We start from the raw sequence: 12,706 nt of genomic DNA on the forward strand, positions 1-12,706 counted from the left end.
TAGGACAAATTTATTCAATTTATTTTTCTCTACTAAAAACTGGGAATAATAAGAGATAAAAACACTATTTTTATCTTGAATTTATTGTCTATGTATTTTTTGTCAACATTTATGCCACACTTAACTTAGGTGAATATGGACATAAGTTAAATGTGATAAAGAAGAATATGCTTAGCAACTAAACACATATGAACAAAATAAAAAATAAGAAAAGTTAGAATAGCACCTATTATTAAGAAAATGATAAAACCTCATCTCAAGAAATTTGGACATGCAAGAATTAAAAAAAAAAAGACCATGCATGAAATGGTAAAAAAAAAAATTTATATATAAACAATTTCACTGTAAGTATAATACATAATATCTCAATAACATCACATAATATCTCAATGACATCGTTTGATCTATGTAGTCAATCCTACCTATTGGGATAAGACTTTGTCGTTATTGTCATCGTCTTGTTTCATTGTTGAATTTTTTATCAACACTCAATACCACCAAATAGAACAAAAGTTTTGGACAATTATATGCAGATATCATTCCATGAAAGTTTAGCCGAAAGGAAAGGGGAATTAAAATAAGGTTCAATCATTTGGAAATCATTTTTTAAGTACCTAAAGAATACATTCAGTTTGTTTCTACATGTAGTCACGATCAAAGGGGATAAAGAAAAAATTTCATATCCAAGATGGTTCCATTTCTTTTCATATGGAAATGGTACATCCAAGTTCTTTTGCAGCAAGATCAAGGAACTCAATAGACAATCCATGTGAAATTCGACTCTGAGCTTCCCATTTCAAGCATTTTTCTATGTCAGCATGCCAGTCAATGACATCTAAGTTGAAGTACTGATTGTGGATGCCATTTTTCCTTGGAGGGTTAGCAGTTGATCTGACTGAGCCGTTGTGCAAGATGTCGCGAAGAACCGACGTGCTCAAAGCGCGGACATGTGCACTTGGATTAGACAGGCATCTGATTGTAGACGGTAAGCGACACTGCATGTGTATGTACAAAGATCTTGGTTAACCAGCAATCCATGCAACTTGAAATTGAGCACATAACAATGCAAAAAAAGCTTTAGAGCCGAAAACTTCGACGAAACTTGATCGCGAAGCAACATGGTTTTGTCTTGTCTAGAACCAGATTTTTCCAATGTTTAAAACCAACACTTGTTCAATATTACCTAATTAGAAGATCCAATGAGAGAGGTAAGTTTGTTTACCTTTAACAGGTTTGAAAGGCCATCAGCCACCACCAATCCGGTGTCTCCTAACTCGAGCACTGGCTGCAATGCTCTAGCTGTTGCTTCCAATAGCTGGCCAGTTTATCAAAAGTTGGAAAGTGAGTTCAAATGACAATGGAAATGCACAAACAGCATATGTTGCAACTTGTTACCTTCAATTGTGGTAATGTGCAATCTTCTCCATCTACCAGCATCCCATCTGTGGCTCGTAGCAGTAAATCCGATGCACTCGCCACAATCACCAAGGATTCTATGCTGTCATGGTTCCTCATGAGTTCCACTATCAACTTTACAATTCGCTGATTAACTCTCCACATCTTCTGACCTTGATCATCATCTTTCGCAATCCACGGCTGCAATTCCCTCTCCGCCTGACAAGAAACAAGTCCAGGGAAGCGAACATACAAATGCAATATTAAAAGGTAACAACAGCAATCTCCATAAATCAAGCTTATTTGGAAATGTAGGCAATAGAATACAAGTTTCACAAGAAGGATGAAATTGGACCTGAAGAACTATTGCTGTAGCCGCTTTCGTTGGAGATGCCGATACAACATTACATAATGCATCAACCACCTACATAACACAAAATCACATAATGGTTAAATGTTAGACATTTTGAGTGGAAATTGGGAATACAATTTAGTCTTATATGTGTAATATATAGTACCTGTCTCCACCCCTGTTGAGCAGAAGTGCTTTCGGCGCAAGGTTGAGTCTCGGGAGATGCAATCAACTTGTGCCATAGTAGTGACACCACAGAGAAACAAAATTGTTGTTCCTCTGCCAACATGGATCTCAGAAAAATTTGTGTACTGCAACTGAATCCTATATGCCTGTCCGTTGTAAGAAAGTTGGCAAGGTCAGAAGCATCTAATGGCAAACTTGCAACACCTTTTCCCAAGGTAGATCCTGATGATTCTTTTTGATATGATGTATTCTCGGATTTTTGTCGAAGTTCTGAAGGAGCTGAATCCATTGAAGAGGATATAGATGTCCTCCGCGGATCAAAGGAGCTACTAGTTTCGCAATGATTTTGCCTCTTAATATCAAGTGAATCTTTACAATTAGGAATATGAACTAAGGTTGCTCCCAATGGCTCTGCCTTGTTAACTATCGACGCGACGGCTTTGCTGTGAATATCTATGAGATTATACAATGATGATGCCCGGGAGTGAATTTCATGGTCCCATTTGCAACGCATCAAAACGGAAAGAGCATGCATGCAGGCTTTTGACCTTCTAAATAGCTCAGAAATATGTGCAGCAACCATTGCCGCCGCAACTATTTCATTGGAGCTGTAACTCCAAGGGGTGCCAACAGAAGATGGCTTCAATGAAAATAAGGCCTCTAGAATTGCTAAAATTCTGTGAGTATGCCGTATGGCCGAATCTATGCCGGTCTGAAACTCATCAGAAGATCCCTGCATTTTCGCCGGCTTGGCTATATCTTGCACATTATTTACAACCGAATTGTCGGCCCCACGTGGAACCAAGGGGAACAACTGAAGCTCACAGGCAAGAGCACAAACTGCAGCCAGAACATAAGAATCAAAAGCCGCCACCGGACCTTGCTTCTTCTTTCTCCTATTCTTTGTTTCTTTCTGACTTTCAGATATTGCTTGTAAATCCTCAATGATTTCCTCAGCTGAATAATTATCTTCACCTCTTGGCTTCTTGCTACCATTGAATTGAGCTTCATGACTAACACAAACTGTTAACACAACAAATAATAGGCGCGAAGAAAGGTCTACCGACGCGCATGATTCCAAGAAAAGCGAATGAACCATAGTCCTTAGTTCAGCCACTGCAAGGTTCTTGGAGGCAGACCCCACACCAAAATGGTACCTACTTTTTCTGTTTTGTTCACCAGTGGACTCCATTGGAAATGTCCTCTGAAGAATAGCTTCAACTGTAGCAACAAATATTTTCATGAGACATGCTTCGGAAGGGCTTCCACGGGGAAGATACTCCAGAACCTTAAGTAGAGGTATGTACAAATTCCATGAGAGTATCGGAGGTTGCAGTGGGGATGCAACCACAATCTCTGGAAGATCAACTGCCGAAGAATTCAAGGGAATAAGGCCATAAGCTGCTTCCCAAATGGTGCAAATTCTCCATTCAACCTCTGGACCATGGGCACAAAGCATTGATGCAATGCCTTGGGCCGTAGCATCAACTGTAGCTTCAGCTGCAAGAGCTTCAATCTGATAAGCAATGCAAATTGAAGATCTTAAGTATGCATAAAGAGTGTATTCTACACTCTATACCGAATGAGAAAAAGAAAAGGAGGTAACTTATGAAGATGAAAACAACCTGCTTTCTGTAGGAAGAAATATATCCGCCCATCGGTTCATGCTGAACTTCCACGCCGTCAACTTGCCGAAGTGGCGGAAAAAGTAATGCAGGCTGTGAAAGTATACGGAAAAGCAAAGCCGCAGCAGCATCAGCAGCTACACCAGCTCTCATGGACATTGCAGTCCCTATGGCGCGCAAGAAATGAAAATGCATCCAATTCCTTGGAAGCTAAGTTACCATTTAAGGAGAGAAAGAACTGGTTAGTTCATTTCACAGCTTTCACATAGTTTTCAATTAGAAGTGGAATTCTATGTGTGTGTGTCAACATTATAGAGCTTACCCTTATTCCAGAAGCAAAATCTTCAGCAGCTCGAAGAAGCTCTACAAGTTGAACAGCCGCATCTAGTGCATCTGGAGCCCATGACGGCGGTGCTTCTAGGAGCCCAAGAAGAAGCCTTTGCGTGGCACTTGGAGTGGCAATGGCATAATATCTACATAATCATAAAAATTTGCTAAGGCAGATGCTTCCATGAACAACAAAAATGACAAGGAAGCTATCAAGTGAAGAATAATAACCTATGAAATAATCGTGCATATGGTTCTAGTGCCGGTAATCCAGCAACAAGATGCTCATCCAAAGCTGTAGTAGGTGGAGGAAGTAGAAGTGCAGGGACAGCAACAGCAGTTAAAGTAGCAGTCTCATAGCGAGCAACTTCATCATCACAAACACTTAATATAACACCGGCACCATTGGCAACCGCCCATCTCGGAGTCGAAGGCATGAGCTGAGGATGCTTCCCGGAACCACGGGAAGAAGCTACAATGAAGAGAAATCACAATTTAGAACAACACTTCTATGAAGTGAGAGATTCCTCTTCATTATAAGTTTCTTTTTTTGTTAGTGAATCAAAATCATAAACAAAGTTTATACTTGTTCAATGCTAACTAATTGGAAATGCAAGACCAAATTCTTAACTGTTATGTCGAATTCTAGATTAGAAATCAAGTGTAACATATAGCATACCACTTGTAGGCGGCTTGAGTTCACCTCCGGCAGCATATTTCCCCATTACACCACTGCACCTGTTAATACATGGCAATGATCCACTGACTTAAGCAAACATTAAATCGAGCCAAGGACAACCAACTTAGTTCAACTATATATGTAAACCAAGAGAAATAGTCACTTTTTTCACCATTATAAAGCCTCTTCCAATCACAAAAGCAATTTTGTATACAGCAAAGTCAATTCAAACACAAACTGGGAGAAGAATAAAAAGAAACCACATATGAATTTGTGCTTAAAATATTATACTTACCATCGGAAATAGTCGCTTCTAATACCTAAAGGCGCAGCCAGCAATATATCAGTTATCCAAGGGGACAAGGGCCTTATAGGTTTCCTCTCTTGCTGTGACAATGTATTATGACCAGTTTCCTTTCCAACAGAATCACTAGTTGATCCATGGCTCCTGCTAGCACCAATTCTTTCCGTTTTGTATATGGGGCGATTATAATGAGTTAAGATACGCAAAATTTCACCACATGCCAGAGCCCATTGTTCTGAGTATTCGTTCTGTAAAATTAAGACAGCAAAAAAGAAACAAAAAGGTTGATGGTGAACATCTTTGCAAATACTGAAGCTGATTGAATAATATAGTAAGAAGCAGTCCGAAGATTCTAAACATAACAGTTTTGTGACATGATTAATTTGCGGCTGCATTGTACAAACCAGAAACTTAGCTTGTGAGTATAAGCCAAGGGATTATACCTCACTTTTTGGGCAGACTAAAGATATGAAAGAAGCAAATGGAGGACTAGTCTTATCATAGACTAGCGTACCATCTATAATACATGAAATAATTGGAAGCACAACCGCATGCCCATGCTCCGGATGATGAAGAACAAGTACAGCTGGATGCACATGTCAAAACATAAACAAGGAATTATTCATGCAAGAAATAATCATCTATTCATTTTAACAATATTGTTGTCATGCCAACCATAATTTTTAAAACCAATGAGTTAAAGGATAAATACCTAAAACATCATCAAAAAGGAGTGTTTCCTTAGACGGATAACGATTGCGGATCAACTGTCAAAGCAATAGAGACCAGTGAGTAATACACACACATCAAAGGTTTATCCATAAATATAGGTAGAAAGTGCATAAATCATACCTCAGCAATATCATCTGGAAATTGTTCCGATGTAAATTGACAGAAATACTCTACATAAGCAGCAATTTGATCCTACGAAAAGCCAGATTAACATGTCAAAAAACTCAAGAAAAGGGAAGAAAAATGATGAGCTATCATAAGCTATAATATTGTTTATATTGTCTTAGACTTAAAATTGTTCACAACTAGATTCTAGAAATAATTTTAGTACTAAATATTCGAGATGAAAGTTGAGCATAAATAGTCCTTACTTCTGAAATATCACTCATTTTAGAAACTTGGTACATTCATAATTCATGTTCCTTGATATAACTTGTATATGGATACATTGAATTGGTAACATATCGAATTTCCAAAGTGACAGATATTTCGAAATGGAGGAGTAATAATTATTAAGATGGTACCTTTCGCTGTTGTTCATCTAAAGGGGGTGGCCAGAACAATGAGGAAAACTGAAGACGATCAATCCACCTTTCACTGGCACCAGCCATTGAAGTAGAAATCTATTCTCAAAGTTTGAAGGTATTCTCTTTCTGCTTCTAGTATCACTAATACAAATTCCAGCCAAAATCGGCTACCAATCAAGAATTAAAATATCGTAATTCAACATCCCCTGTTTACCATGCCAACATATTTTTCCTTTAAGTGTCCATCACTGAGAATTCAGTGCAACATCAATATGATGAGCAAAAAGTAGAATCAAATAAAAACATAATAATTAAAAAAAAAAAACACTTTTTTATGTTTCTTTCAAATTGAATGAGAGATTAAAATAATGAAAAACTAGAGAAAATTCTGAAACAGAGTAATGCCAAACAGAATAGAGCATTAATGAGACCGAAACTTTCAAGGTTTATCATTCAATTTCCTTTGACATCAAACTGTTCATCTAATTTCCATAATTTGGTTAAAAAAATGAAAATCAAATTCAGAGAAAACTAATGCTCAAATATCTTTAAAAAAAATATCAGATTCACACCAGATATTTTTTTCTTTTAAAAAAAAAAAAGCAGTTCAGAAATCAACACAGATACTAAGAACTGAAATGGAAGAAAACCCAAATTATTAAAAAAAAAGTGCAGAAAAGAAATTCAAACTATATACCTGATCACTTCTATGTACTGAACAGGACTGATTTCTTAAGAAACAGAGATTCGAATTCAGCAGGTGGAATTTTGCAGCTGCAAAAATTGGATTTTGGCTTTGATTTCTTGGACCCTTTTATGAAAATATTTCATGGAAGATAAAAAGGGAAATACTTGAGAAGTTGGTAATGGATGGCAGCTTATGGTTTGTGTGAGCGAGGGAGAGAGAATGGAAAACAGAGGCTGTGAGAAGAGAAGATCTTTTAAGAGTTCTTAGAAGCTTAGATTTTGTTGCACACGTGGCAATGATATTTTCCTCATGCCTCATACCCACTGTTTGCCACGTCATCTTTCTCCACAGTGCCATGTATCATCCATCTTCTCTTTTACATGCATGCATGAATTCTTAACATCATCATGTGCCTCCAACATTTTTATTCATCTCTTCTAAAATTATAAAATATTACACGTATTCACATGTTTTCTTATTTAATTCTTTATGATATTTATATAACACTGCAATGTATTTTGTAAAAGTATTAGCACAAGACCTGTGCAATGCATGGATTAAAAATTTCTGTTTTTTTGTTTTGATTTTTTTTTAATCTTTTTGAATTGTTATTTTGTATGTTAGTAAAAATATTTTTGTTGTTTAATTTTTTAACTAAAGATAAAAAATTTATTTATTCTATTACTATTTAAAATATATAAATATTCTTTCTTAATTTTTCATAGTTTACAAAAAAAATTTTAATTAAGACTAAATTTATACTTTTTTTTTTAAATATTCACTTTGAATATTAACATACCATTTTGTTAGAATATAATTAGGATCAACTACTTTTAATTATATTCTAACACGTTTGATGAACACATTTTAAAATTGGCTAAAAAATCCTGATTCATAATATATTGTATCTTGTTTAATTTCATAAATTATGTAATAACAAATATAATTTAAAAGAAGATGGTATTTTATAATATTATTGAAGTATGATGTATTTAATTTTGACGTAGAAAATATAAATTAGACCATTAAATTTATTATTTAAGTACATTTTAATTTTAGTTAGATTTGTATACTCACTTAAATCAGACTTTTAGATTTTTTTTTCTTTAATAAATCTGAGTTTCAGATTTCTATAGAAATTAAAAAAAAAAAAAGTCAAATCGAAAGCTTTGATTTGCATTTTTTAATTTAAAAAAATCATATTAATAAAAAATATATTCACCATTCCATAATGCTGGATAACACGTCAAAAGTTTTCATTACTAAAAAAACCAGACTTTATATGACACAACATTTAAATTATTTAATTTCTTTTGTAAAAGTATAATATACTGAAGAAACAAGTATATTAATAATTGTCTCATGATGTTTATATTTAAAGAATCATATAGCTTTTAAAATATTTATGAAGATCTTTGAAATATTAAGTAATAAAATAAAATTATCATGGTCTTTAAATTAAAAAAAAAAAGGTTTATTTTTAAATTGATAAACTATTAACAAGATAATTATCCCTTTTAAAGTTTTAATATTTCGTAACATAGACAAATTTCGACAAACAATGCAAGCTATATTGAAAGTTGAGTGAGGTCTCATCCATTTGTGCTTCAAAAAGCTTAAATGAATTAAGAATAAAAATCCAATTTTCTTTAATTATCTGTGTACGTAATATCACAAATTGTTCTTTGATGAGCTGTGCTTGAACATACGTTCCTTTTTTGCTAAAATTTAGGCACACACCTCACTCATGAAAATTGTTTTTAATATATATATAAAATATAAATAAATCGACCTTCAAATATTGTTTAAATTGAGGATTCAGAACGTGTTTTGTGGTTAAATTTTACCGAAATTTTTTGTTGCATTTAGAATTAGAACGTGCTTTCTGCTTTGGATTGATGTCACTGGATTTTAGAACTTGAGTACCACACTATATAAACTTTTCTTTTGGACCTCTTTTGGGCTAAAATAAAATCTTAATTTTAACTTTGTAATTCAATCTGAAACACTTGGCGCAAATTAATTTTAATATGGAACCAAAGTTGGTGCTGGACGGCGTTATGGAGAGGAGGAGAACTTTACATTCGTATGGTGTTAATTTACATACAAATCGGACCGAGGGAGTTGTCTTGGTCAAATCGGACCGTGCGAGTTGCTCAATCTATATCCAAAACTTCGTTAACAAAGAAAACGGACCATGCGATTACCTTAAAGTTATATAAAAAAATTTTGTTCACGTACAAGTCGCAGGGTCCGATTTGCTTAATGTTATTTTCGTTCCTTCTCTACATGCAAAACGGACCCTCCGATTTGCTCAAAAAAATTTTAAAAAGTAAATCGTTGGGTCCGATTTCTTCTCACCATCTCTGAACAAAAAACCTGCCCCACATATTGGTATAGCTCATCCTCATCCCATAACCCGACAAAGCACACCCCGTTCTTTCATAACAAAAAAAATCAGCCAACACTTGGATTGAAGTTTTTTTTTCTAAACTTAAATTTTATTTTAATTATTAATTAGCACCATAATCCCATAAAAATATTTAATAGAATTTCTAAAATTGATCATAACTAATATTTTTCCCTTGGTGTGAAATTGAATCTATAATTTAATAATTAGCTATTAGTCAAACCATTTTAGTTTCAGACTTTCAGATATTCTTTTTTATTTAATTTTCACTCTCTTTTTTCAAATGAGAAAGTATAGGGAGAACATTTTTATTAAAATTTGATCAGTACTTAATCAGTAAAAAAATGAGTAATTCTACACTATTAGATAAAATCTCATATTATTAAAATTATTAATAATAACTAATTGATTATTATAAATCATAAAATTTGCTGATCCTAACATTCTTCTTTTTAAATACCACTTAAAAATAATTTATTCTTAAGTCTTAACGCCTCCAATAAAAAAGTGTTTTCATAAATGTTTTTATTTATCACTTTTTCAATTTTTTTTTCTCTATCCAAACAATAAGTGGTTACGTTGACAGAAGTCAACAAGATTGTGAGCATGTCGAAAATATCTTGTGTGGTTGGTATAAAATAGCATAGCCCAAGATATTTTGATGATGGCCAAATGGATCAGAGTTCAATTAACTAGATCAACCACTTGATATTAGGTGCTCCAATCACATGTTAGCATCTGATATTGTGTCTTTAATTAAACACCATTTCTTTTTCTTCTTTTTTTTTTCTCTTAAAAAAAATTATTGCCACCTACCATTTTGTTTGGATGCATTGGAAGAAAGAAAATAAGAAAAAAAAATTTTTGTGTTGTTTAAATGAATGAAAAATAGATGAAAAAAATAGAAAAATTTTTTTATTTGAATGAAAAAAAATTATACCCAAATAAAATTATAATAATATTCTTGTCTATAGGCTATATTATATATAAATTATAATATATTAATGTATTTAAATCATTTTTCGAATAAAAAAAAGTAATTTCAATTGTATTTTAAGATTTTAACATATTACTTTGTTAACAGTAATATTGTTTTGAATTTATGCATTACTATTATCTTTTAAACGTCATAAATAAAAAGATGTATTATTATTTTTTAAATATATACAAATAAATAATTTTATAAAAAAATAATAAAAATTAGTCCTAAGTTACTTCATTAATCTCTTAAACTTAATCATATTTAATAAAAAGTTTCACTAAATCGTCTTACAAAATAAAATATTAACATCATAAGTGGCTAGTATTTTTTTATTATTTCATGCGATGAAAAATCATATACAATTTTTGTGAACATATAACAAAACATCAAAAGAGTAAGAATGATCAGAACTCCAAGAGAGTATTATTTTATCACCACACACCAATTTTAAAAAAGATAATTTTTTATAGTCAAAGTTATCAGCATACGCCTATTTCCAAAAAATTAATTCTACACATCTTCAAAAAAAATTTTCCAATTAAAAATAGTAACACATGATCGATTTCTGTTTGTACTAAGTGGTGTACTCGTTATTTCCAAACATTTTTAAGTATTGTGATTTCTGCACAAGCATATACAATAAATATAAATTCAATCCCGCTATACTTTTCCATATAAATTAACACAAAGATCAGAATTGATTGAAATATACTATTTTGTCAATATTTTTCTATTCAAACAACCAATCAATCTCAGAGTATCAACAAAAAGTAATTTTTAACTATGTATTAACATAAATAAAACAGAAAATCCAATGTTTTTCAAAAAAGTCCTTCTCAAAAACTACATATCCAATCTATTTTCACTTTATGCCAATTCAACTATGACATATCTAGTATCTACTACCAATTTAATTCAAATACTGAAAATGTTTAATTCCTGATAAAATTGTGAAAGAATAAGAAAAGAAGAGAGAAAAAATATTATACTTTATATTTTTTTATTGATTGAATTGAATTGAATTGAATTGTATTGAAGTAAAGTGTAGGATAAAACTAAATATATAATTATGAAAAAGGACTTGTTTAAAAGTAGAGAAAAAAAATCAATTATTTTTTCACTATAAAGATAACAATCATCTAAGAAATATAAAATTATAATAACTTCTCAGTTGAAAAACGAAAGAAATTGGCAAGCTATGTGCAATGATAATTTTCTCATTTTGATTTAGGATAAACTATGAAAACAACTAAAAAATGATTCACTTTTGTCTTGAGGAAGAAGAGATAAAGTTGCGATGGAGCTATCACGACGATAATGATGATGTGGTGGTGTTGCGGACGATGATGGTGAAGCGATGGCATTGTTGACAACAACGATAAAACTGAAAAAAGAGGAGATGTATTTTGATAAGTGAAATTAGAGATTTTACTTTCTCCATTAAACCAAAAATAAATTTATATTTTTATCATTGTTTATACTTTTTCTATCGGTTTTAATCTTATGTTCGAAAAAAAAAATTTAAATAGCTCTATATCACTTTTTTATTTTCCTCTCAATTTTCTATCTTAATACAACAATGAAAAAGTTCATTTTCTATTTATTTTTCATCCCTATATTTTTTTTTCTACTTAATTTCCTTTAAACCAAACACTGTATAAAAGAAAAGGCAATGCGTCTTATTACTACGTACCTTCCCATATGTGGTCCCACTTGCATCCCAACGTGCCATTCATGTTCATGCAATTTTCTGACCTAACGAGTCTTAATTTTTATTATTTTAGTTATTTAAATTTAAAATTTATTATATTAATTTTTAAAATTTAGTTCCAGACATTATATTAATTTTTAGACTGTTTTCGACGTTGAATCATTAACAAATGAATACTAAGTTTTAATTTGTCATGATAGATATAAAATTAAATGACATTATTTCATTTTGACGTTTAAATAAAATAAAAATAAAAATTATTTTAGAGAATAAAAAAATAATACTATTATTTACACATCATATAAATTTTTATTTATCTTTTTATTGTTTTGTTTAAGTGTTAAAACAATACAATACCATTTATTTATGTCTAGTGTAATAAGCTATAACTAAGTTAGTATTTTATTTGCTAATTCAATGTTAAAAAATATCCAAAAACTAATATAATTTTCAGAACTAAATCTCAAAAATTAATATAATAAATTTTGAATTTATGACTATAAATTTAAATGATTGCTGTGAGAATTTAATCGTCTTAATTTACATGCACGCTCTGCCTTAGTATAGATTTGTGATTGATTTTAGATATTATATTATTTTTAATACGTTTGACATTGTATTTTTATTTTTAATATGTTTATTTTTAAAATTTTCTAAAAAAATGAAGTAAAAGAAAAAATAAAATAAGAAACCTAACACATCATTAGTTCTCTCTTACTAATTAAATATAGAGTAAAAATATAATTCTTCTTGTTAAAATATTAAATATATTATTAGCTACACATATT

At 31.6% G+C, this 12,706-nt stretch overlaps 1 protein-coding gene across 3 annotated transcripts; it reads right to left on the reverse strand.

The window, feature by feature from the left end:
- Positions 1-513: 513 nt before the first annotated feature.
- LOC107644978 (protein GIGANTEA) lies at positions 514-7,088 on the reverse strand. 3 transcript variants are annotated; one of them, XM_016348961.3, is made up of 15 exons: positions 6,825-7,088; positions 6,125-6,333; positions 5,721-5,792; positions 5,581-5,635; positions 5,312-5,454; positions 4,860-5,116; positions 4,565-4,623; positions 4,117-4,357; positions 3,881-4,031; positions 3,559-3,768; positions 1,914-3,449; positions 1,751-1,819; positions 1,396-1,614; positions 1,223-1,315; positions 514-995 (listed from the first exon to the last, which is right to left on the reverse strand). In XM_016348961.3, exons 2-15 carry the CDS (start codon positions 6,209-6,211, stop codon positions 705-707), a joined length of 3,483 nt encoding a protein of 1,160 aa, XP_016204447.1. In that variant the 5' UTR covers positions 6,212-6,333; positions 6,825-7,088; the 3' UTR covers positions 514-704. The 3 variants fall into 3 exon arrangements, with proteins under 3 accessions (XP_016204447.1, XP_016204448.1, XP_088343913.1); XM_016348962.3 differs by having other exon boundaries at positions 6,125-6,375; positions 6,825-7,053; XM_088487787.1 differs by having other exon boundaries at positions 5,383-5,454; positions 6,825-7,052.
- Positions 7,089-12,706: the final 5,618 nt, after the last annotated feature.

Source organism: Arachis ipaensis, chromosome B5 (assembly GCF_059453495.1).
Source record: "Arachis ipaensis isolate K30076 ecotype BB chromosome B5, ASM5945349v1, whole genome shotgun sequence".
In the NCBI taxonomy this organism is placed as follows: domain Eukaryota; kingdom Viridiplantae; phylum Streptophyta; class Magnoliopsida; order Fabales; family Fabaceae; genus Arachis; species Arachis ipaensis.